The sequence below is a fragment of the Oncorhynchus gorbuscha genome, linkage group LG02, assembly GCF_021184085.1.
Source record: "Oncorhynchus gorbuscha isolate QuinsamMale2020 ecotype Even-year linkage group LG02, OgorEven_v1.0, whole genome shotgun sequence".
Classification (NCBI taxonomy): domain Eukaryota; kingdom Metazoa; phylum Chordata; class Actinopteri; order Salmoniformes; family Salmonidae; genus Oncorhynchus; species Oncorhynchus gorbuscha.
Genome location: NC_060174.1, coordinates 67341297 through 67368377, shown reverse-complemented (window position 1 = coordinate 67368377; position 27081 = coordinate 67341297). Strand labels below are relative to the sequence as shown.

At 45.7% G+C, this 27081-nt stretch overlaps 1 protein-coding gene and 1 pseudogene across 1 annotated transcript; both read right to left on the bottom strand.

The window, feature by feature from the left end:
* Positions 1-320: 320 nt before the first annotated feature.
* On the bottom strand, positions 321-21751 carry LOC123990552 (annotated as a pseudogene).
* A 1854-nt stretch (positions 21752-23605) lies between these two features.
* LOC123994023 (endonuclease domain-containing 1 protein-like) lies at positions 23606-26382 on the bottom strand. Its single transcript, XM_046296505.1, has 2 exons — positions 25978-26382; positions 23606-24667 (listed from the first exon to the last, which is right to left on the bottom strand). Exons 1-2 carry the CDS (start codon positions 26275-26277, stop codon positions 24071-24073), a joined length of 897 nt encoding a protein of 298 aa, XP_046152461.1. The 5' UTR covers positions 26278-26382; the 3' UTR covers positions 23606-24070.
* Positions 26383-27081: the final 699 nt, after the last annotated feature.

Below are 27081 nucleotides of genomic sequence, written 5' to 3'. Positions count from 1 at the left end.
CAGTACCGCGGTCGGTCAACTTGTGAGGGGTAGTCATTCTCCCCTGAATGTAATAGATGAATGTTACACCAAGCACAGCACGATTCTACCTCCCGGCTCTTTGTCAATCAACACAAATGAAATTACATTGTTGCATCAGTCTTATGCGTTTCTTCACAATCGCATAACTATTAAAGGTCGCTTCAAAGCAGATTAAAGAAACATGAAGAAACATTTGACCACAGACGTTTGTCAGAAGCGCCCTCTAGTGTATGTATGAATAAATGCATCCACATCACAATACTACAACCTTGATTTTATGTCTGTCATCATTTAGCTAGAGACAAAATATTTTCTAGTATGGCTACATGTCATCAGGCACACTTTCATTGTAGAATATCTGGTAGTTCTTGTCCACGTCCATCCGTCCCTTCAGAAACTTCTCTAGGGTCTTGATAGGCACCTCTACCACAGCATTGTTGACCCTATCATTCAGGCCGTAGGCCCCAAACACGGGGAGGCGGCAGCGCTCTAGGTAGGGGGCATTGTGGTAATAGTCTGGACAGCAGTAGGCCGTACACATGTACTCTGGTATGCCCACACAGTCCTGGTTGTCACCGTCTGATCATGTTCCCGGCCGAGGTGACTCCTGGTGTTGACATAGGCATTTCCACCGCAGTAGTTGTTGAGGTGTTGTCTGATGCGGTCCTCATGCTGGGCCCAGGGGCCGGTGTTGAACTCTCGGATCTAAGGCACTACGTTGGTCAGGGTGTAGGTGGCTGCCTTTTCCAGGGGCTCAGACTGGTGCTGGTCTGGGTTCAGTTGGCCTCTCTTGTTCTGGGTCACATCTGCAAAGTCATCCAGCACCGCCTGACTGTCCATGAGACGCATGTGCATCTAGGCCGACTGGGGGAAGGGCTCCATATTACTACTGGCTTTACTGGAGGCCAGCTAGAAGGAGAAAGAGTGGCAGAGAGAGAACTAGAGAGAAAGAGAGGCAGAGAGAGAGAGGGGCAGAGAGAGAGAGAGAGGTCATCAATTTGATTATCGGCGAGGCAGGTACCTATTGATACAGATTGTTTTGTACAGGGTGTGCAGATGTAACATTTCAGGAATGATGAAAACTCAGTGTTTCAATCATCTTTTTTTTCCAAAGCCAAAGATTTTATTTACCAGACTGTATGCTGTGTGACATTGTCTGTTTCTTTAACAAAGGGGCTTCCTGATTTAATTCCCATCTGTTCGGAATCACTAGTCGAGAAACCCCATGCACCTGCTTACCAGAGCTTCTTACAATCTGTACCCGAACACCTGCTCTTGCCGTCGTTAGCAGAACTGCGGGAAAGCAGTGCCCGACTGTCTACCGATCTACTATCTTATCTTTTAAATTATAACCTACTGCTGTAATTAGGTGAAATTCAAGAGCTCTATATTTACTGCTGGGATTCATGCTATTACTAAAGGAAGATAGTGAGTTATGGAATGTGTGGGCGAAACAAAGGCTCACACATTCTCTGATCAAGACAATGAGCTTTAGTTTATATATAAGTCCATTTCTAAGGGACCAGAATAGTCTTCTTCATATAAGAACACAATTGACGTTGTAGAACTGTGAATTGTCATAGTGTGTGTTACAATGATCATCTTCCCTCTGTCCCCAGACCTTAACTCACCTCAGGGCTGATCCTTGCACTTCTCCCCGTCAGACCATTTGAAGGTGTAGGCAGATTAGAGGGGCATGTGTCTGCGGGGGTCATAGAAGGGTGACAAATCAGTGCTTGTCCTCCAGGCGCTGGCATATCTTCTTCCAGTTGCTGCCACCCCAGGTAGCTCCGTGGTGGGCTGAGCATGTAGGGGAGTCATTACAGTGCTCCACATGGTTAAAGTCCTCCACCACACCACATCTAACTGTGTAGTGTGTTGTGTTATTGTTTTTTGTCTTCCCAGTCAAATCCTGTCCTGCCCTCAGTGGAAGAGTTGAGCTCTTCTCCAACACCATCCATCCATGATGAGCCTGTCCTGCACTGAAGCCTATGAACACCTCAACCCCTGCCGTGCACTGAAGTCAAGCCTCTGAACACCTCAATTCATACCTCACACCCTCATTCAATCACTGCTGTGATCCCTACCCAACACCTGGCCCATCTGAACAATCGGGAGAGAAGGGCCTTAGTCGGGGAGGTGAACAAGAACCTGATGGTCACTCTGACAGAGCTCCAGAGTTCCTCTGTGGAGATGGGAGATCCTTCCAGAAGGACAACCATCTCTGTAGCACTCCACCAATCAGGCCTTTATGGTAGAGTGGCCTGACGGAAGCCACTCCTCGGTAAAAGGCACACGGCACCCCACTTGGAGTTTGCCAAAAGGCACCTAAAGGACTAAAATCATGAGAAACAAGATTCTCTGGTCTGATGAAACGAAGATCGAACTCTTTGGCCTGAATTCCAAGCATCACGTCTGGAGGAAACCTGGCACTATCCCTACGGTGAAGCATGGTGGTGGCAGCATCATACTGTGTTTTTTTAGCAATAGGGAATGGGAGACTAGTCAGGATCGAGGGAAAGATGAACGGAGCAATGTGCAGAGAGATCCTTGATGAAAACCTGCTCCAGAGCACTCAGGACCTCAGACTGAGGCGAAGGTTTACCTTCCAACAGGACAACGACCCTAAGAATACAGCCAAGACAACGCAGGAGTGGCTTCATGACAAGTCTCTGAATGTCCTTGAGTGGCCCAGCCAGAGCCTGAACTTGAACCCAATCAAACATATCTGGAGAGACCTGAAAATAGCTGTACAGTGACAATCCCCATCCAACCTACATTCTGAATGTGCCCCACCAACTCATTGCACAGTTCCTGTCTTCATGTCATTCTGTATTTTTCCATCATGAGAAAGGCCCATGGCCCTGAAACTGTTAACAATGTTTCAAGTCAGCCATGTTGCATAACACCTACATCCACACAAGCCAACAGCAGATAATATTCAATCACATACTGTATATGGTAACGGGTTATAGTGCATAACACAGAATCCTCATAATCCCCCTTTTTACACCCCCGAGGGGTGTAACCACACCATCCGATATACTAGGTTGCTGATGAACCCAGAAACTTTAAACCTTTATTTTGTGAATATATGAAGTGATGCACGTCCCTTTGTTGATTAACATATATATATAAACTGTTTTTGATTCCCCCTTTTGACACCCACAAGGGTGTCACTCATTATCCTTTATTTCAGCAGTCCCAACATAGTAATATGTTAATAGCATTTCATGAAAATAATAAGTTTATTTTTTATTTTTTACAGAAACACAGAAAAGAAAAATCAACAAAGAAAAATAGAAAAAAAAATGAACAAATGATATATGCTTTTGTCTCCCCCTTTTGACACCCACAAGGGTGTCACTTACCAAAAATAGGATAAAACTTTATTGTTTATTGACATGTTAGATATAGGATAAAACTTTGGTCATGGAAAACAGAGTAAAGCAAAGCAAAACATTATTATAAACCATCTGGTCCTCTCAGCTACTCTTATCCTGTACCAGGTGGGCTCCTTGCCACCCAGGGACTCTAAACTTTCACATAAGAGAGGACAAGTTATATCGTACACGTTATGTATTTAAGAAGTTATCATTCCACGACCTCACCCACAGCAAACCAGGGGTCATCCTCAGTCAGCCCCATCTTTCTCCGGAAGTTAGATTCTGTATCTGCATCTCCTTCAGGAGCATCAAGCAAGGGCATCATACCTGAAGCCTGAACCACATCTGTAACAGACTTCTTCAAACAAGGTATGATGCAAGCAGCACAACACATCAATAACAAAAATACAATAATTAGGGTCAGAAATCCAGTAACCACCAGTGATGCATACTCACCCAGCCACACCCCCATCCAAGACATCCAGCCAGACTCCTCCACCCCAGCCACACCCTTCATTTATGCCGAAAGCTCGTCCAACCCAACCAATGCTTTTGATATACTCCCATCAGGACTGGTATTATTAGGTATAAATGTACAACATTGTTCACCAAACATTTTGCAAACCCCTCCCTGACTGGCCAGGATCATATCTAAAGTCAATCTATTCTGCCTGGCGGTCCTGGTAGTAGCCTCCAATTGCTCAGCCATACCAGTAAGAGTTGTGTGGGTGTAATTAACAAAACGTTGTTGATTATAGTATATATCATTTATCCATGAGGTCTGTTTGGCATCCACAATAGCGGGGCCAAGAATTGGTAGTAGATGCCATAAACCATCATTCCTGTTTAGGTCCTGGAATTCCCGAGGAACACCTACTGGCACACCCAGTAGGTTGAAATGTATATTATCTGTTTCCGCAGACCAAGGTGCATCACGCTTATATCTGGAGTACGGGTGAGCATCATTAGGTGCTTAAATAGTAGATCCCAGGAGCTGATTAGCTGTAACTTCGATAATGGTTAGTGGTATTATCAGACTGGCTAAAGCACACATACCCTGCCAGTTACCTCTAAGAACAGGTGTTAAATGCCTGTTTGGGCCACACATCCACCATACATCAGCAACACCCTTGGTTTGATTCAAGCCTTTCACTGGCCCGGTGGCATTAATGGTTATGTTATTACTACAATCTGCTGCAGGCAACCGCCCATAGTCAAAACCCCTACCTGTATCAGTGATGCAACTGTAGTTACCTCCGTACGTCTTAACACCCCATGGAGCCTTTTGAGGAGGGACTTCCAGGAACACTAGAGACAGAGTCTTACAAAGGGTGGAGTTGGGTTTAACATGGTAAAAACTCCACCATCCTTCCCCCTTTCCAAGGCAAATGGATGAGTAGCCAATACAGGCCTAGTATGGCCACAAATAACACAGTCCTTCCTTTGTAATGTCTTGGCAGTATATCGCATGTATGCCAACCACATATTTCCCTAACGTCAATATCCAATTTCAGTACCCAATTGGTCGCTATCTGTGATATCATTAACATTAATTACCTGGATAGGGTTTGCTAATTTGGTTGGTGGAGGCAGGGTTGGGCTTGGAGTGGTGGAGGAGTGTGTCTGGGTCTGGCTCTGGTTCATCTGGGACCTCTGTGGCCTCAGCAGCACCTTTACAGGGAACACACCCATCGTGTCAGCCCCATCCCTTTCCAGACCAAGGGTATAGGTTCCTGCATCAGAAAGCTTAATGGACTTAATGGTTCGTAGGATTTCATCGCCTTTACAGAGTCCAACAGTGCTCCCAGGTTTCCCCCATATCATGGAAAACCTATCCACCTTTGTGGGATGCCCTATGCTATAAGGATACCCTCTTCTCCAATCCCAAGACTGTCCCAAATTGGTTATCATGTAATCCCCATACAGACACCCTCCCCCATTACACAGGTACACTGGCACCCTCCTATACACAGGTGTTAAAACCAAACTCATTTTCACACCACATTCATCAGAGAAAATATGATGACACTATAATGTAAATTTCACTGCCTTTTTGTATTAAATTACCTTAATATCAGTATTGCAAATGACCCTAGATTCTCCATCCAAATGGCTTTCCAATGAGGCTGATCAGACCACAAAGGAAGGTTACAATGGAGGTCATAAGTCATACCATCCCTCCAAAGAAGTGTTTCTTACTACACTGTTCAAAAAAATAAAGGGAACACTAAAATAACACATCCTATATCTGAATGAATGAAATATTCTTATTAAATACTTTTTTCTTTACATAGTTGAATGTGCTAGTTGAAATCACACAAAAATTATCAATGGAAATCAAATTTATCAACCCATGGAGGTCTGGATTTGGAGTCACACTCAAAATTAAAGTGGAAAACCACACTACAGGCTGATCCAACTTTGATGTAATGTCCTTAAAACAAGTCTAAATGAGGCTCAGTAGTGTGTGTGGCCTCCACGTGCCTGTATGACCTCCCTACAATGCCTGGGCATGCTCCTGATGCGGATGGTCTCCTGAGGGATCTCCTCCAGACCTGGACAAAAGCATCTGCCAACTCCTGGACAGTCTGTGGTGCAACCGTGGCGCTAGTGGATGGAGCGAGACATGATGTCCCAGATGTGCTCAATTGGATTCAGGTCTGGGGAACGGGCGGGCCAGTCCATAGCATCAATGCCTTCCTCCAGCCACATGAGGTCTAGCATTGTCTTGCATTAGGAGGAACCCAGGGCCAACCGCACCAGCATATGGTCTCACAAGGGGTCTGAGGATCTCATATCGGTACCTAATGGCAGTCAGGCTACCTCTGGCGAGCACATGGAGGGCTGTGCGTCCCCCCAAAGAAATGCCACCCCACACCATTACTGACCCACCGCCAAACCGGTCATGCTGGAGAATGTTGCAAGCAGCAGAACGTACTCCACGGCGTCTCCAGACTGTCACGTCTGTCACATGCGCTCAGTGTGAACCTGCTTTCATCTGTGAAGAGCACAGGGCGCCAGTGGCGAATTTGCCAATCTTGGTGTTCTCTGGCAAATGCCAAACGTCCTGCACGGTGTTGGGCTGTAAGCACAACCCCCACCTGTGGACGCCAGGCCCTCATACCACCCTCATGGAGTCTGTTTCTGACCGTTTGAGCAGTCACATGTACATTTGTGGCCTGCTGGAGGTCATTTTGCAGGGCTCTGGCAGTACTCCTCCTGCTCCTCCTTGCACAAAGACGGAGGTAGCGGTCCTGCTGCTGGGTTGTTGCCCTCCTACGGCCTCCTCCACGTCTCCTGATGTACTGGCCTGTCTCCTAGTAGTGCCTCCATGCTCTGGACACTACACTGACAGACACAGCAAACATTCCTTTATCAAAAGATTTCACCTATTTAAACTCAGAAAATAAAAACTTGAATATTCCATATGTGAGTGTACCCTATAAGATATCATGTCTCTGGGAAAATGGAATTGTACTCCCTCCAATCATTAGTTTTAAATTTACTCGATGTTTCATGTAACTCAGTCAATCTTTCTCCAAATAAAGTTAACCTGCAATCCATTGTGGTTGTTGGTATTGTTGACCTTGTGAACCCCCTCTCTGACCCTCCCAGCTCTCTGAGTTCCTGCGTGTCCCCTATTGGCCTCTTCCCCTTTGGGTTCCAAAAGGTCCCCTACCTCTTCTCCGGACTGCTCCCGATGACTGCCCACAACTCCGTGCCCAGTGACCATAACCTCCACATCTATAACAGGTGAGGTTAGCCCCTCTGTCTGGATCTTGATTGTAGCTTGGCCATCCTGTAGAAGGTGGTTCCTTTGAGGTGTCATCAATCACGCCATAGTCTGCACCACAGCAGGTAACAGTGTCACTGGTGTTGGCTCTAGAAGGTTGTGGTGCAGGTTGAGGAGTGCCGGTTAGAGGCATCTGTTTTGCTGGCTTATCCTCTGCCAGTTGCTTCTTCAAGACTTTCTTCTGTAGTTGCTTTAATTCATCCTCTTCCTTCCTTTTCCTCCTCTCCATCGCTCCACATGGTGTTGAGCAATCTCAGTGAATTCCATCACATTCTTCGCAGTGATCCCCACCACTTTTTCACACTCTTGTGCGCACCTGGTCCGGCAGCCCTTTCATGCACTGTTCCAGAAATATATGTTTCATCTCATTCTTATCTGGCTCAGCATTCCAGGCCTGTCTCCACAGGATCCTGGCTTTTTTCATACAAACCGGCACAGTTTCATCCTCTTTTAGGGTCAATGATTTCATCAACTGAGGCCTGGGTTGAGTGGGGTATTTCCAACTGATGGCAGTCCACATCCCATTGCGGTATTGATCAAATGGAGTCTTTATGGCAAACATCCCACCACAGATGAATCTTTGGTCAAGCTCACACTGTGGGGGCCCAACCCGGGGTGTCTTCACCATCTTCATATTCCTCTGTTCCTTGGCTGTGCGTACCCAGCCTGATGAAATGTACACCTGGCCCTGATGTCGGTGTGCATTGATTCAGCTTAGTCTGTTCCTTACGCCTTATTTCAATCCATTCCATGTCTTTCAGGTTCCGTTCCAGTATTTTCACTGCTCCCTCCTCCTTTCTGCGTTTGTCTTGGAGTTCATTCCATACTCTCCTCCCCTCCTCTTCTTCCTCTTGGGTATTTGTTAGGCTTGTCTCAGTCCATCTGATTCCATTATCAGAGGATCCACTTTCACTCCTGCTGTCTACGCTCATATTTCCTCCTTCCATCTGTACTTTACTCAGTTCAGCCACTCCTCTGCTCAGCTCTCTGGCAGCTTCCACCAGAGCCTGTATTTCCTCTTTTCTTCCCTCTGACGCCAGGCACCATTCTTGTCCACTGCTGCCATCATCTGGTCTTTTGTGGTAGTTTACTGTGGCTGAGAGATCCAGTACGGGTGCCATTATTCGTGGACTATCATAGGGTGGTGGCGCTTTAGGGAGTTCCGGGTATAGTCTACCTCCCTGTGGTTTTGGTGGGTTTTCATCCGTGCACATTTTCTTGAGTTTTTCCAGCCTAGCCAGTCCTATGCGTTCCTTCAATTTAGCCTTCTCCATTTCTTCCTTGATTTGACCCTGACTCGGCTCACCTCCCTGTTTCCACTCTACCAGGCTCCCGTCGACTGGCAGCCCAGCCCGTTGGGCGCGGCAATACTGCCCTCTTCTATCCATCTTCTGTATCATCTTTCTCCTTTCTTTCTCCAATCTTTTCCCTCCATTGGTCTCTAATGCTGATTTCAATGTTTTCAATACCTTCTCTGCCTCCTGATTAGCCATTGTCTAATGTATTTCAATTACTTGTTTTAATTTGAATACAATAGAAATGATCAGGTTCAATTGTGTGCTGCCTTAGAATGTGTCCCAATCTAGCCACTGTCTAGTAAACACCGTGCACTTCTCCTTTACCGTTTTAAAACATAACCTAGGTCTCACACCTGTTATTTACCCGAAGGTCATACAAACTTGGTATTAGTACGTCGACTTAGTACCTAATGTACTACAATCATACGGTTCGACTCTCTCAAACCTGCAAACATACATCAGTTTGAATCACTCAAACCTTCAATCATACATCAGTTCGAATCACTCAAACCTGCAAACATACATCAGTTTGAATCACTCAAACCTGCAAACATACATCAGTTTGAATCACTCAAACCTGCAAACATACATCAGTTTGAATCACTCAAACCTGCAAACATACATCAGTTTGAATCACTCAAACCTGCAAACATACATCAGTTTGAATCACTCAAACCTGCAAACATACATCAGTTTGAATCACTCAAACCTGCAAACATACATCAGTTTGAATCACTCAAACCTGCAAACATACATCAGTTTGAATCACTCAAACCTGCAACATACATCAGTTTGAATCACTCAAACCTGCAAACATACATCAGTTTGAATCACTCAAACCTGCAAACATACATCAGTTTGAATCACTCAAACCTGCAAACATACATCAGTTTGAATCACTCAAACCTGCAAACATACATCAGTTTGAATCACTCAAACCTGCAAACATACATCAGTTTGAATCACTCAAACCTGCAAACATACATCAGTTTGAATCACTCAAACCTGCAAACATACATCAGTTTGAATCACTCAAACCTGGAAACATACATCAGTTTGAATCACTCAAACCTGGAAACATACATCAGTTTGAATCACTCAAACCTGGAAACATACATCAGTTTGAATCACTCAAACCTGCAATCATACATCAGTTCGAATCACTCAAACCTGCAAACATACATCAGTTCGAATCACTCAAACCTGCAAACATACATCAGTTTGAATCACTCAAACCTGCAAACATACATCAGTTCGAATCACTCAAACCTGCAAACATACATCAGTTCGAATCACTCAAACCTGCAAACATACATCAGTTTGAATCACTCAAACCTGGAAACATACATCAATTTGAATCACTCAAACCTGGAAACATACATCAGTTTGAATCACTCAAACCTGGAAACATACATCAGTTTGAATCACTCAAACCTGCAAACATACATCAGCTTGAATCACTCAAACCTGGAAACATACATCAGTTTGAATCACTCAAACCTGGAAACATACATCAGTTTGAATCACTCAAACCTGGAAACACACACGGTTGAATCACTCAAACCTGCAAACATACGTGGACATCAACGTTTTCAGTACCTTTTCTATTTCTAATAACATTTTAGTACATATGTCTGTGTATACTTGTGTAAATTAATTTAAAAAGCAAAATAAATCTACCTTATTTCTCAACACACTCAATCCTGCAATGTGGGTCCCCTAGGAATATTCAGTCCCTGACTGCAATATTCAATGTACTATCATACGCTAGGTCAATTATTCCATATGAACTGTGTCCCCGACACTTCTTTAACCCCTTAGGTCATTCACAAATGGTATTAGTACCCTGACTTAATACCCAATGTACCACAGTCACTCGGCGAACTTATCTTACTTCCAATATAACCCAGGTCCCTGACCTGTATTTATCTGTTATATTGCCGTTCCCCCACACTCACACTAGTAGGTACGCCGACCCACCCACATGCAAACCAACAGGTCCCTGACCTATCTAGTACATTGCATTCATTATCATATGGTAATTTACCCCTAATAGTCCCTGACTATTTCCATGTATTCGCATTCATAACATGTAGTCCCTGACTATCCACTCATACAAGTACATTTCATTTACACATTGCAAAATAGCGATGACCAATTAAAATTGCATTCACCACAGTTTTGTCTATATTGTTATAATATTTTTAGACTAGGTATAAGGGAATTATAATTTGGTAACTTACGTTAAACAGGTATTCTCACAAAATAAATTTGGATAATGCCAATATGCAGAACTTTAGTTTTTTCACAATAGGTGTCTGCTTACCTTTTTGGTAGTCCGGTCTTTTTGTGAGAGACACCGTCTGACGACAGTAACGGCCAATTGGCTGGCACGCCAATGTCCAGCGAAGTCCTTCACCAGAACACGTTCGGGGTCACCAATTGTTAGGGTTGCGTGAATCTGGTATCAGGATAAATATGACAATGAGTCACCGATTGTATGCTATGTATTTTTTTTTAGCTAAGCAATAAGTGGTAAATATACGGGCTCTCTGTCCCACCTTGCAGGGCAAACAGAGAACTGACTTGTTCCTGACAAAGATATTATAAATATACTCTGACAGAGGTAGTTCCTGCTTCCGAGCTGGCCTGACAGAGTAGAGACTGGACGTGGTTTAGACTCACCCAGCCTATCGTTGATTTTTGGTGCAGAGGCTGGTCCCAGCCCCCTAAGCACTTCAGCGGTCAGTCTTTGTAGCCGTGTAGAATATACAGTTATCAGGCACCTGGCTCCTGTTATCTAAGAAAAGACCGTTTGTTCTCGCAACACTACGTTCTGAATGTGCCCCCCCCAACTCATTGCACAGTTCCTGTCTTCATGTCATTCTGTATTTTTTCATCATGAGAAAGGCCCATGGCCCTGAAACTGTTAACAATGTTTCAAGTCAGCTATGTTGCATAACACATACATCCACACAAGCCAACAGCAGATAATATTCAATAATTCCTCATAGCTGCATGGCCTTCGTCAGGGAGTAACAATGTATTTGAGAGACAACAAGTGCTCATTGTGTAAATGTATTTATGTTTTCCCCCAAAATTTGGAGACAACATAGTTTTCATGTTGTCAACAGTCTAAGCCAGCTCCATCTGCTTTGCCCCATAGTTGAGCACGCGTTGGTTTTGTTTCTAAACAACCACCCCGTCTATGGATGTATCAATAATTGTAATTACACCGTTTTCATAATTGTGACCCTAAATTATTATGCTTTATACTGTAACATTGTGTGTGACTGGTTGAAACAGTAAAACATGGCACCTGGAAGTCAAATAACTAATTTATTTTAGTCAAAGAAGATGTCCTTTACAGCTCAGAACTACCTTTGATGGTATCCATTTTACAGCCACTTTTGCCAAATGTGAGCCGATAACACCTCTCCATGAATGGCTGACACACTGAACCATTGTGTCTGAATGTCACTGAGCTGATTTATAAAGGGGCAGATCAATAAAGAATGCTACAAATACAGAGAATGGAGGAACAATTACACTACAAGGGAAGTCATTTGCAAAGCAGATCTTTGATAATGAAAGCTTTGCCAAAGCATCACAAGTACTATATAATTGTTATATTAAAAATACATGCTTAATCATTATAATAAGCACATAATAGTAGATCTATGGAGATAGTTGTAAACCCTTGTGCACACAGAGTAGGCGTGTGTGAGCGTTGTTGAGGAGCTCTTATATGGTGCGGTGGAGATACAGAGGAAGAGGAGAGGGGGAGATGCAGTTGTCATAGGGGATCTGCAGATTCTGGTCCACGTCCATCCGGGTCGGGACGTGGACCCCACTCCATTAATGTCATAGTTCATCCCCTTCGCGTCCTGGGATAATCCACCCTCGCTGCCGACCATGGCCTAATAGTCCTCACCCAGAACCCCACTGAACTGAGGGGCAGCTCGGGACTGAGGGGCAGCTCGGGACTAAGGGGTAGCTCGGGACTGAGGCAGCTCGGGACTGAGGGGCAGCTCGGGACTGAGGGGCAGCTCGGGACTGAGGGGCAGCCCGGGACTGAGGGGCAGCCCGGGACTGAGGGGCAGCCCGGGACTGAGGGGAAGCCCGGGACTGAGGGGAAGCCTGGGACTGAGAGAAAGCCCAGTACTGAGAGGAAGCACAGTACTGAGAGGAAGCCCAGTACTGAGATGAAGCTCAGGCAGGTAGTAGACTCTGGTAGATCCTGGCTGGCTGGCGGATCTGGAAGATTCTGGTTTACTGGCAGATCTGGAAGAGATTGGTTGACTGGCAGATCTGGAAGAATCTGGTTGACTGGCAGATCAAGAAGATCATGGCTGACTGGCAGATCTAGCTGCTCTATCCAGACTGACAGCTCTGGCTGCTCCATGCAGACTGGCAGCTCTGGCTGCATCAAGTAGACTGACAGCTCTGGCTGCTCCATGCAGGCTGGCAGCACCTTGCAGACTGGCAGCTCCCTGCAGACTGGCAGCTCCTTGCAGACTGACAGCTCTGGCTGCTCCATGCAGGCTGACAGCTCCTTGCAGACTGACAGCTCCTTGCAGACTGGTAGCTCCTTGCAGACTGGCTGCTCCTTGCAGACTGACAGCTCTTTGCAGACTGGCAGCTCTGGCTGCTTCATGCAGACTGACAGCTCTGGCTGCTCTATGCAGACTGACAGCTCTGGCTGCTCCATGCAGGCTGACAGCTCCTTGCAGACTGGCAGCTCCTTGCAGACTGGCAGCTCCTTGCAGACTGGCAGCTCCTTGCAGACTGACAGCTCTTTGTAGACTGACAGCTCTGGCTGCTTCATGCAGACTGACAGCTCTGGCTGCTTCATACAGACTGACATCTCTGGCTGCTTCATGCAGACTGACATCTCAGGCTGCTTCATGCAGACTGACAGCTCAGGCTGCTTCATGCAGACTGACAGCTCAGGCTGCTCCGAACAGGCAGGAGGCTCCGGCAGCGCTGTAGACGAGGAAGGCTCTGATAGCGCTGAACAGGCGGGATACTCCTACAGCACAGGAGGGAAGGAAGGCTCTGGCTGTGCTGAACAGGCGAGGCGCACTGAAGGCCTGGTGCGTGGTGCTGGAACTGGTGCTACTGGATCGAGGACACGCACAGGAAGCCTGGTGCGGGGAGCTGCTACCGGAGGACTGGTGTGTGAAGGTGGCACAGGATGGACTGGACCGTGAAGGTGTACTGGAGAGCCTGAGAGCAGGACTGGCACAGGACGTGCAATGCTAGGTAGGTACACAGGAGGCCTAGTGCGTGAGGCTGGCATATTTTTCACCAGCCGACTAACACGCACCTCAGGACGAGTATGGAGCGCTAACCCAGGTGCCATCAAATCCCCGACACGCTCCGTCGGATGAATCTTGTACCTAACGCACCAAGCTATCAACTCCCTCATTACTCTCCACTCCACCTTCCCCATTAACTCCCTCACAGTCTCTGCTTCGCTCACCTCTAAAACCCGCTCTGGTTCTGGCCTCCTCCTTGGCTCTTCACGATTAACAAGGAGAGTTGGCTCAGGTCTATCTCCTGACTCAGCCACTCTCCCTCTGAGCCCCCCCAATACATTTTTGGGGCTGCTTTTCGGGCTTCCTTGCCAACCGTGTTTTTCTCTTCGACTCCATTCTCCTATAGCCCTCTTCGCACTGCTCCAGCGAATCCCAGGCGGGCTCCGGTACTCTCTCTGGGTCGACCGCCCACCTGTCTATTTCTTCCCACGTCGTATACTCCATACCTCTATACTCCAACGTCCTCATAACAGCGTCTCTCAGCTATCGTAAGTGCCTCCTTTTGCTGCTCCTGCTGTCGCTGCCTGTTACCACGCCACTCGGTCCGTGTGTGGTGGGTGATTCTGTAACGGCGTTCTTTGTTTGTTGAAAGAGAGTCGGACCAAAATGCAGCGTGGTGGTTACTCATGTCTTTAATGAAGAAAAACGGAACGATACATGAAATAACTAATAAATACAAAAAAACAAACGGAACGCGAAACCTAATTTACAGCCTATCTGGTGAACACTACACAGAGAACACTACCCATTTCTACCGCCGGTTAATCCGGGGCTACACAACCCTGGATCCCCCCCTTTCAGCACTCACCTCTCCCAAGGTCCCGTTTAAGTGGTCTCCAGTTGCAGACCAGGTGTTCTTGGACCTCAAGAGAAATGCACTACTGCCCCTATCCTAATCCACCCGGATCCGTCCTGGCGGTTTGTGGTGGAGGTCGACGCTTCAGATGTCGAAGTGGGGTCTGTCCTGTCCTCTCCCATTGTCTCAACATCATGGAAAGGAATTACGACGTGGGTAACCATGAGCTACTTGCTGTGAATATGTCATTGGAGGAGTGGAGGCACTGGTTAGAGGGGGCGGAACACCCATTCATGGTGTGGACAGATCACAAGAACCTAGAATATCTCCGCACCGCCAAGCGCCTGAACTCCAGGCAAACTCGATGGGCCCTGTTATTCACCCATTCCAACTTCACCATCTCCTACCGCCCGAGTTCCAAGAATGTGAAGCCGGACGCACTGACATGCCTCTATAGCCCCGTTGCTACACCATCGGACACCGAGACCATACTCCCTATCTATTGTCTCACGGCTGCACTCATCTGGGGTATAGAGAACCAGATCTGTGAAGCACAGCGTTCCCGGGGGGGGGGGGGGGGGGGGGTACGGCTAACTGGATGTTTGTCCTGGACTCTGCCCTTTCCCAAGTTCTGGAATGGGCTCATTCAGACCCAGGCTTTTGTACAACAATGTTTTTGATAACCCACTTTGGTTCCTGACGTATCTGTGTTCGTCGCAGCCTGCACGTGTGTAACCAGAATAAGATTCCTCAGCAAGCACCGGCTGACCTCCTGCAACTACTTCTTGTCCCTCAATGGTCCTGGTCACGTATATCCCTGGCCTTCATCACGGGTCACCCCCTGTCTGATGGCAACACTGTTATCCTTACCATGGTGGACTGGTTTTCCAAAGCCACCCATTCCATTCCTCTTCCCAAGCTACCCTCAGCCAAGGAGACGGCCCAGCTCATGGTGCAGCACGTCTTCCGGATCCATGGACTTCCAGTGGACATGGTCTCCGACCAGGATCCTCTGTTCTCGTTCCGGTTCTGGAAGGCCAGCCTGTCCTCCGGGTCTAATGGCCAGTTGGAGCGAGCCAATCAGGACCTGGACATGACTCTTCGCTGCCTTGTCTCTGCCAACCCCACCACCTGGAGCCAGCAGCTCATGTGGGTAGAGTACGCCCGCAACACCCTCCCCTGCTCAGCCGCTGGTCACATGCCTTTTGTGTGTTCCCTGGTATATCAGCCCCCGCTCTTCCTGGAGCAAGAGGTCAGCATGCCCTCGGCCCAGAGTCCCGCAAACTTTCCCCCCGTTTTATCGGCCCTTTCCCAATCTCCAAGATTCTTAGCCCTTCTGATGTTTGTCTTCTGTTGCCCCGTACCCACTTTTCGTCTGCTTAGGATTAAACCTATGTCCCACAGACCTTGTTTCCAATCTGTCTGCATCTGCGTCTTATCCTGAATTCTGATACAAAGGGAAAGAAGCTACAGTGTTCAGGGAAGGCTTCTATCAAACATTTAACCGGTGTAACAGCTCAACTCCGGTCTCTGCAGAATAGGGACTTGAAATTACAAACATTTTCCGATGGGACAAACATAAGGTTTTTTGCTACCTGACAACTTTACGGTTTTTACTTTTTAATTACTGTTTATATATATATATATATATTTTATTTTTTTTCCCCTCAACTTTTTCACTCCGGACGTTTTATCTGGACACGATTCGTCAGGACCTCCAACAACCAAAGCTAAGTAGTAACATTAACATGATGCCTTCTAATTGCAGTCGCTGTACTCGCCTTACGGCGAGGATAGCTGTGCTACAAGCCCAGCTTCAGACGCAATCGTTAGGCAAGGGTAATTTCAGTGTAGGAAAGGATGAAACAGCGTCTGTGCCACCAGTAAGTACAGATAGTAGTATAAATCCCCTGGCACAGTCCCCGCAGCCGGACAACTTTCTCATGGTTTCTGGAAGGAAATGCTGTAGGAATGCTCAACCGGTGTCGCTCATTCAGCCGACAGAAACTGTCAACCGGTTTTCCCCATTAAGCAGCTAGTCGGAGTCAGAGGCCGAGTCTTCTCTGGTCTCTACTCCTCTCGTTACGGGGTCTGAGACGCCGAAGCTTCCCACCATTAGCTCTGATAAATTGAAAACTCTAGTCATTGGCGACTCCATTACCTGCAGTATTAGACTTAAAACGAAACATCCAGCGATCATACACTGTTTACCAGGGGGCAGGGCTACCGACGTTAAGGCTAATCTGAAGATGGTGCTGGCTAAAGCTAAAACTGGCGAGTGTAGAGAGTATAGAGATATTGTTATCCACGTCTGCACCAACGATGTTAGGATGAAACAGTCAGAGATCACCAAGCGCAACATAGCTTCTGCGTGTAAATCAGCTCGAAAGATGTGTCGGCATCGAGTAATTGTCTCTGGCCCCCTCCCAGTTAGGGGGGAGTGATGAGCTCTACAGCAGTCTCACAACTCAATCGCTGGTTGAAAACTGTTTTCTGCCCCTCCCAAAAGATAGAATTTGTAGATAATTGGCCCTCTTTCTGGGACTCACCCACAAACAGGACCAAGCCTGACCTGCTGAGGAGTGACGGACTCCATTCTAGCTGGAGGGGTGCTCTCATCTTATCTACCAACATAGACAGGGCTCTAACTCCTCTAGCTCCACAATGAAATAGGGTGCAGGCCAGGCAGCAGGCTGTTAGCCAGCCTGCCAGCATAGTGGAGTCTGCCACTAGCACAGTCAGTGTAGTCAGCATTGAGACCGTGTCTGTGCCTCGACCTAGGTTGGGCAAAACTAAACATGGCGGTGTTTGCCTTTGCAATCTCACTAGGATAAAGACCACCTCCATTACTGTCATTATTGAAAGAAATCATAATACCTCATATCTCAAAATAGGGCTACTTAATGTTAGATCCCTTACTTCAAAGGCAATTATAGTCAATGAACTAATCACTGATCATAATCTTGATGTGATTGGCCTGACTGAAACATGGCTTAAGCCTGATGAATTTACTGTGTTAAATGAGGCCTCACCTCCTGGCTACACTAGTGACCATATCCCCCGTGCATCCCGCAAAGGCGGAGATGTTGCTAACATTTACGATAGCAAATTTCAATTTACAAAAAAAAATGACGTTTTCGTCTTTTGAGCTTCTAGTCATGAAATCTATGCAGCCTACTCAATCACTTTTTATATCTACTGTTTACAGGCCTCCTGGGCCATATACAGTGTTCCTCACTGAGTTCCCTGAATTCCTATTGGACCTTGTAGTCATACCAGATAATATTCTAATTTTGGTGACTTTAATATTCACATGGAAAAGTCCACAGACCCACTCCAAAAGGCTTTCGGAGCCATCATCAACTCAGTGGGTTTTGTTCAACATGTCTCTGGACCCACTCACTGTCACAGTCATACGCTGGACCTAGTTTTGTCCCATGGAATAAATGTTGTGGATCTTAATGTTTTTCCTCATAATCCTGGACTATCGGACCACTATTTTATTACGTTTGCAATTGCAACAAATAATCTGCTCAGACCCCAATCAAGGAACATTAAAAGTCGTGCTATAAATTCACAGACAACACAAAGATTCCTTGATGTCCTTCCAGATTCCCTCTGTCTACCCAAGGACGCCAGAGGACAAAAATCAGTTAACCACCTAACTGAGGAACTCAATTTAACCTTGCACAATACCCTAGATGCAGTTGCACCCCTAAAAACTAAAAACATTTCTCATAAGAAACTAGCTCCCTGGTACACAGAAAATAACCGAGCTCTGAAGCAAGCTTCCAGAAAATTGGAACGGAAATGGCGCCAAACCAAACTGGAAGTCTTCAGACTAGCTTGGAGAGACAGTAGCGTGCAGTACCGAAGAGGCTTACTGCTGCTCGATCATCCTATTTTTCTAACTTAATTGAGGAAAATAAGAACAATCCGAAATTCCTTTTTGATACTGTCGCAAAGCTAACTAAAAAGCAGCATTCCCCAAGAGAGGATGACTTTCACTTTAGCAGTGATAAATTCATTAACTTCTTTGAGGAAAAGATTATGATTATTAGAAAACAAATTACGGACTCCTCTTTAAATTAGCATATTCCTTCAAAGCTCAGTTGTCCCGAGTCTGCACAACTCTCCCGGGACCTAGGATCAAGAGAGACGCTCAATTGATTTAGTACTATATCTCTTGACACAATGATGAAAATAATCATGGCCTCTAAAACTTCAAGCTGCATACTGGACCCTATTCCAACTAAACTACTGAAAGAGCTGCTTCCTGTGCTTGGCACTCCTATGTTGAACATAATGAACGGCTCTCTATCCACCGGATGTGTACCAAACTCACTAAAAGTGTCAGTAATAAAGCCTCTCTTGAAAAAGCCAAACCTTGACCCAGAAAATATAAAAAACTATCAGCCTATATCGAATCTTCCATTCCTCTCAAATTTTTTTGAAAAGGCTGTTGCGCAGCAACTCACTGCCTTCCTGAAGACAAACAATGTATACGCAATGCTTCAGTCTGGTTTTAGACCCCATCATAGCACTGAGACGGCACTTGTGAAGGTGGTAAATGACATTTTAATGGCATCGGACCGAGGCTCTGCATCTGTCCTCGTGCTCCTAGACCTTAGTGCTGCTTTTGATACCATCGATCACCACATTCTTTTGGAGAGATTGGAAACCCAAATTGGTCTACACGGACATGTTCTGGCCTGGTTTAGATCTTATCTGTCGGAAAGATATCAGTTTGTCTCTGTGAATGGTTTGTCCTCTGACAAATCAACTGTAAATTTCGGTGTTCCTCAAGGTTCCGTTTTAGGACCACTATTGTTTTCACTATATATTTTACCTCTTGGGGATGTTATTCGAAAACATAATGTAACTTTCACTGCTATGCGGATGACACACAGCTGTACATTTCAATGAAACATGGTGAAGCCCCAAAATTGCCCTTGCTAGAAGCATGTGTTTCAGACATAAGGAAGTGGATGGCTGCAAACTTTCTACTTTAAAACTCGGACAAAACAGAGATGCTTGTTCTAGGTCCCAAGAAACAAAGAGATCTTCTGTTGAATCTGACAATTAATCTTAATGGTTGTACAGTCGTCTCAAATAAAACTGTGAAGGACCTCGGCGTTACTCTGGACCCTGATCTCTCTTTTGACCATTTCAAGGACAGCTTTTTTCCCCTCTACGTAACATTGCAAAAATCAGAAACTTTCTGTCCAAAAATGATGCAGAAAAGTTAATCCATGCTTTTGTCACTTCTAGGTTAGACTACTGCAATGCTCTACTTTCCGGCTACCCAGATAAAGCACTAAATAAACTTCAGTTGGTGCTAAATATGGCTGCTAGAATCCTGTCTAGAACCAAAAAATGGATCATATTACTCCAGTGCTAGCCTCTCTATACTGCCTTCCTGTCAAAGCAAGGGCTGATTTCAAGGTTTTACTGCTAACCTACAAAGCATTACATGGGCTTGCTCCTACCTATCTCTCTGATTTGGTCCTGCCGTACATACCTACACGTACGCTACGGTCACAAGACGCAGGCCTCCTAATTGTCTCTAGAATTTAAGCAAACAGCTGGAGGCAGGGCTTTCTCCTATAGAGCTCCATTTTTATGGAACGGTCCGCCTACCCATGTCAGAGACGCAAACTCGGCCTCAAAGTCTTTACTGAAGACTCATCTCTTCAGTGGGTCATATGATTTAGTGTAGTCTGGCCCAGGAGTGGGAAGGTGAACGGAAAGGCTCTGGAGCAACGAACCGCCCTTGCTGTCTCTGCCTGGCCGGTTCCCCTCTTTCCACTGGGATTCTCTGCCTCTAACCCTATTACAGGGGCTGAGTCACTGGCTTACTGGGGCTCTCATGCCGTCCCTGGAAGGGGTGCGTCACCTGAGTGGGTTGATTCACTAATGTGGTCATCCTGTCTGGGTTGGCGCCCCCCTTGGGTTGTGCCATGGCGGAGATCTTTGTGGGCTATACTCAGCCTTGTCTCAGGATGGTAAATTGGTGGTTGAAGATATCCCTCTAGTTGTGTGGGGGCTGTGCTTTGGCAAAGTGGGTGGGGTTATATCCTCCCTGTTTGGCCCTGTCTGGGGGTGTCCTCGGATGGGGCCACAGTGTCTCCTGACCCCTCCTGTCTCAGCCTCCAGTATTTATGCTGCAGTAGTTTATGTGTCGGGGGGCTAGGGTCAGTTTGTTATATCTGGAGTACTTCTCCTGTCCTATTCGGTGTCCTGTGTGAATCTAAGTGTGCGTTCTCTAATTCTCTCCTCTCTTTCTTTCTCTCTCTCGGAGGACCTGAGCCCTAGGACCATGCCCCAGGACTACCTGACATGATAACTCCTTGCTGTCCCCAGTCCACCTGGCCGTGCTGCTGCTCCAGTTTCAACTGACCTGAGCCCTAGGACCATGCCCCAGGACTACCTGACATGATGACTCCTTGCTGTCCCCAGTCCACCTGACCGTGCTGCTGCTCCAATTTCAACTGTTCTGCCTTATTATTATACGACCATGCTGGTCATTTATGAACATTTGAACATCTTGGCCATGTTCTGTTATAATCTCCACCCGGCACAGCCAGAAGAGGACTGGCCACCCCACATAGCCTGGTTCCTCTCTAGGTTTCTTTCTAGGTTTTGGCCTTTCTAGGGAGTTTTTCCTAGCCACCATGCTTCTACACCTGCATTGCTTGCTGTTTGGGGTTTTAGGCTGGGTTTCTGTACAGCACTTTGAGATATCAGCTGATGTACGAAGGGCTATATAATTTTTTTTGATTTGATTTGATTTGAGGAGTAGACTTACAAACACAGCAATAAACAGTTTGACCGACCTGCGTTTCATACATTCAGGAGTGGTCCACACGCCGCTCTCCCTCTGTCTTCTTGAAGGAGCAGGCTGAGTAGACAGGCATGCGTTTCTGGGGGTCGTACAAGGTCACAATGCGTGGCTTGTCGGCATAGCGCTGACAGATCTTCTTCAGTTTGTCATTAATGATTCCCCGTGGTGGGGTTCCCATATATAAGGAGTTCTTGCATCACTCTACATGGTTGAAGTCCTCGACCACAGTGGCTTGAGGTGCACTATGGAACAGGGCGAACGCCAACACCAAACAGCCTGGTGATAATTGCATGGCTCTTACCAGCATGACTGCAGGAGAGTGAAATGAAAGACAAGGTAAGGTGTGCAGTTAGAATTTAAATGCCAAAGCCCAGATATGCAAAGTGAGTAAATAATGTGATAGAGGGATCCAACCATTTTTTGTGGAGTGAATGACAAGAACACGTGTTGGCTTGTTCTCTATTATCCAATCAGCATAGTCTTATGTGAACTTATGTGAATTTACTGTAACTGGTGGGGGAATAATAGAATATAGCAATTGTACCCTAACTTACAAGGACTCCATTCCACACTTTACCATCTATCTAGAAGTGGCCTGCGCACAAACCCCAAAGCAGCCAGGGACACAGTAACAAATATCAGCCTGAGAGACTATCCCATTTCTACCATTAATCTAGCAATTTAGGGGGAACTTTAGGGCGAACAGCATGAGCAGGGACTTGACCAAGCATAAATGCCATAAAGACCCTGTCATCGTGGCAGAGGAGGTAGTACACTCACTAGGGAGGCTATAGAACCCTCAAAGTTAACTCCAGTTCCACAGTGTTTTTTCATTGTGCCCTTCTAATCAGGGACTGATTTAATGGGTGCAATTAATTAACAGGTAGAACAGAAAACCAGCAGGCTCCAGATGTCATAGGCTAAGAGTTGAATATCCCTGTTATAGGCTATAGGCCAGGGATTTCCAACCCTGTTCCTGGTGAGCTACCACCCTATAGGTTTTCACTCCAACCCTAATCCAACACACCTGATTCTAATAATTAGCTGGTTGATAAACTGAACCAGGTTAGTTACAACTGGGGTTAAAGCAAAAACCTACAGGAAGGTAGCTCTTCAAGAACAGGGTTGGAGACCCCTGCTCTTGGCTAAAGGATTACATCAAATTCTTAGGCGGTATATCACATCTTCTGCTATTTTTGAATGCTCCCTTTCATTCAATTCCTTAAAATGTCTAATCAGAGTATGGCAGGCCTTTCATCACCGATCATAACCCCACTTTCATGAAATGTACTGAGAGGACTCATTTTACTGAGCACCCTCTGTAGTATGGAACACTCATGTTGTCACACCCTGACCTTAGAGAGGTTTTTATGTCTCTATTTTGGTTTGGTCAGGGTGTGATTTGGGTGGGCATTCTATGTTCATTTTTCTGTGTTTTGTATTTCTTTGTTTTGGCCGGGTATGGTTCTCAATCAGGGACAGCTGTCTATCGTTGTCTCTGATTCGGAACCATACTTAAGTAGCCTTTCCCACCTGTGTTTTGTGGGTAGTTATTTTCTGTTTAGTGTTTTCTGCACCTGACAGAACTGTTCGTTGTAGTTTTTATCTTTGTTATTTTGTTCTAGTGTTCAGTGTTAACCAAAATCATGAACACTTACCACGCTGCGCTTTGGTCCGATCCTTCTTCATCAGACGACCATTACACATATGCTAAGCATTCTGCCAACAAGCCTCTTTTGTCTTGTCATTTCAGTCTTTCCTCTCTCCTCCATGTAGACAGACGTGTGTCTTGACGTGGTTGGCAGACTGTAAAATGTAAAAACCTGCTCTCTAATCTATCTCTGCGGAGAACAAATGAGGCCTTCAGTGTCAGGTGAGGTTAAGTAGCAAGGCAGTGGTAATGGTAGATTAGCACAATAGCACAGGCAGATAAAGCACACAGGAGATTCCATGTGGACTTTGACCAAAGACAATGGAGAGTGAGTGATACGTGAGTGAGTGCAATACAGGGACATTCATCAGATAGTTACAGTGTTACCGGCAATATGTGTGTTTTTGCTATTGAACCAAACATATTTCTAATGATTGCAAATTAAGACTTGTATCTTACTAGTTGAAGAAAAGAGACAAAAAAAGGAAATTGAGTGAAAGTCTTTATTCATCAAGAAACAAGGGGCTTGTGCACATGATTGAACGTCATTGGAGAAAGTAGAGTTTTAAAAAGCTGAGGAAGCTTTACATGCAAAAACATGTGTCAGAACTGGGATCTTTAAAAAAGAAATATATAAATCTGCCACGTAAAACCTTACTGGTTTATACGACTCACTGGTTTATAAAGGGTTTATAAGTAGGCAAACGGATTGTCAATTACCATTACTTGGATTGCTTTAACGTATTTGTAAAATATGTTGTTTCTTGCAGGCTTCATATTCCATATATGAGGCGAGCGATCATGTAGGTTACTGTGATATGTGCGTGCTGAGAGAAAATAATTGAAGAAGGGTGAAGCAAACCGTAAGCATTCATGTAAGACAACACATCAGATTCACCTCCTTTTTGAGTACTTTATAGTTTAAGTAAATTACGCTACACATAATTGTTTGTATTAGTGTCAAGTCATGTGCAGGCCATTATCAGGGGATACACAGTTATCATAGAAGATCTGAAAGGTCTTGTCCACAAAGGTGACACTCTTGAGGAAGTTCTCCAGCTGTTGAACAGACATCTCCAGCACCTCAGGCCTCTCTTTCTCATTGAGACCGTGGGCCGCGTAGGCTGGGAACTTGGTGCGCTCCTCAAAGGGCGTGTTGCGGTCGTAGTCGATGCAGCAGTAAGCTGACCACAGGTAGGTGGGAACGGCCACACGGTCAATGTTGTGGCGGCGGATCATGTTCCCTGAGGTGGTGACACCAGTGACCATGTAGGCGGTGCCGCGGCAGTAGTTGTTGAGGCGGCGGCGTATGGTGTGCTCGTGGGTCTTCCAGGGGCCGATGTTGAACTCCCGGACCTGAGGGACCACGTTGGTCAGGGTGTAGGTGGCTGCCTTGTCGTTGGGATCAGACTGGTGCTCGTCAGGGTTTAGGTGGCCACGCTCAAAGTTCACTGTGTTGGAGTAGTCTTCCAGCACCGCTTGGGCATCCTCAAAACTGCGATGGAGGTCGCCTTGAGGAAAGGGCTGCATCTCCCCAAAATCAGACACTGTGGCGAGCTGACAGGGAGCAGAGGGTTAGTGCTCCTAGCAGAACTGGGTTCTTAGAGCTCCTAGCAGAACTGGGTTCTTAGAGCTCCTAGCATAACTGGGTTCTTAGAGCTCCTAGCATAACTGGGTTCTTAGAGCTCCTAGCAGAACTGGGTTCTTAGAGCTCCTAGCAGACCTGGGTTCTTAGTGTTCCTAGCAGAACTGGGTTCTTAGAGCTCCTAGCAGACCTGGGTTCTTAGAGCTCCTAGCAGACCTGGGTTCTTAGAGCTCCTAGCAGACCTGGGTTCTTAGAGCTCCTAGCAGACCTGGGTTCTTAGAGCTCCTAGCAGACCTGGGTTCTTAGAGCTCCTAGCAGACCTGGGTTCTTAGTGTTCCTAGCAGAACTCGGCTAGACAAAAGTGAATGTCTGTCCTTGCATACTTACTTCAAAGACCTTCGCTTGAAAAACAAGAAAAAATAGGCAATATTACGGTTTTATACACCGTAGCAACAACATAGCCAGAACACTTCCTCAAAACAGTGTGAATAAATCTAAGATAAATCAATAAATCTGTAATTCATTTAGACGTTTTTGCCAAGGAGTTCTTAGTTTTTTATTTTACATCTAACTAAGATGTTTGGTGCAGTGTTTCTCAAGTTTAAAAATATGCATTGAAACAAATCCTTTCTCGTTGAACGACAGCAAACACTTAATTGAAGAATAGGGTCCATAGTTCCCAATCCTACTAGGAGTAGTAATGTAGAGCAATCACCGATGAAGGGGCATAGACTTCAACTACCAAACTTAGACCTATCTCAAGAAAATAATGTGTGTTACCCAACAGCCGAAAAAAACCTGTCGAAGACCAAAACATCACAAAATGTTGTCATGATGAGCAATCTGTTTCTACTGGGAAGCATACGGTAACCTGTATGGTAAACTTTACCATATGCTTCCCAGTAGAAACAGTTTGCGCAGTAAAATAGCCGCTTTTTTTCTCATTTTTCAAGCGTAGGTCTTTAGGGAGTATGCGAGCACAGACGTTCATTTTGCCTAGACGAGTTCTGTTAGAAGCAAACCGAACCCATGTATGCGGACACCTTTAGCTTTAATAAGATGAAGAACAGTGGTACTAAAAGAATCTCAGTCAGTGAACCCTCATGGACTCTTTCTCCTGGACTCTTTCACAACAGTATATTGCTCACTATTCGTTATATTTGCACAGAGACCATCGACATCTTATTGTTGCCAATAACACAAAAAAAATGATTCATCTGTAGACACAAGCACAAGGAAATGTTGCAGAGATAATGTAAGATACAGGAGTCTGTCAAAATACCTGTGGCTCGTACATCCAGGGCACATCAACCTTTTTGGTGCCGTCAGAGCGCTTGAACGTGTAGGCAGAGTAGACGGGGATGTGATCAAAGGTGTCATACAGGGTGACAAAACGTGGCTTGCCGTTGTAGCGCTGGCAAATCTTCTTTAGTGCTTTGTTCTCAAGTCCCAGTGGTGGTGTGCCCATGTACATGAACTCGCGGCACGCAGGTGAGTAGTTCTCCTGTACCTCTGCCTCCACCATCACCAGAACTAATACCCAGGCCAACGCCTGAGCTCGCGCTATGATGCAAGAAACCATGGAGAAGAGTGCTCACGAAGTGGTGCAGTAGAAGCTGTGAGTATACTTGTCTCTGAAATTGAAAGTCTCTCTATCTCTGTTCATAGGTAGGCTAGGCTATGCAAATCCCCTGTATTGGAATGCATATAGGCCACACTTAATAGTGATTATGTGTGTGTGTGTGTGTGTGTGTGTGTGTGTGTGTGTGTGTGTGTGTGTGTGTGTGTGTGTGTGTGTGTGTGTGTGTGTGTGTGTGTGTGTGAGAGAGAGAGAATACAGGCTATGTGCACACTGCCCACAAAATGAGGTGGAAACTGAGATGCACTTCCTAAACTTCTGCCAAATGTATAACCCTATTAGAGACACATATTTCCCTCAGGTTACACGACTCCACAAAGAATTCGAAAAAACAAACCCGATTTTGATAAACTCCCATATCTATTGGGTAATAATACAGTGTGCCATCACAGCAGCCAGATTTGTGACCTGTTGCCACAACAAAAGGGCAACCAGTGAAGAACAAACACCGCTGTAAATACATCCCATATTTATGATGATTTATTTTCCCTTTTGTGCTTTAACTACTTGCACATGGTTACATGTATATAGACATAATATGACATTTGAAATGTCCATATTCCTTTGGAACCTTTGTGAGTGTAATATTTATTTTTTATTTTACTTTTGACGAAACTTTATTTCACTTGCTCTGGCACTGTAAACATATGTTTCCCAATAAAGCCATTTGAACTGAATTGAGAGAGACATGTTCATCCCACTCCAGCCCGAGAGGTGGCGGTAATCCACTAATAACTAGTTTGTCCA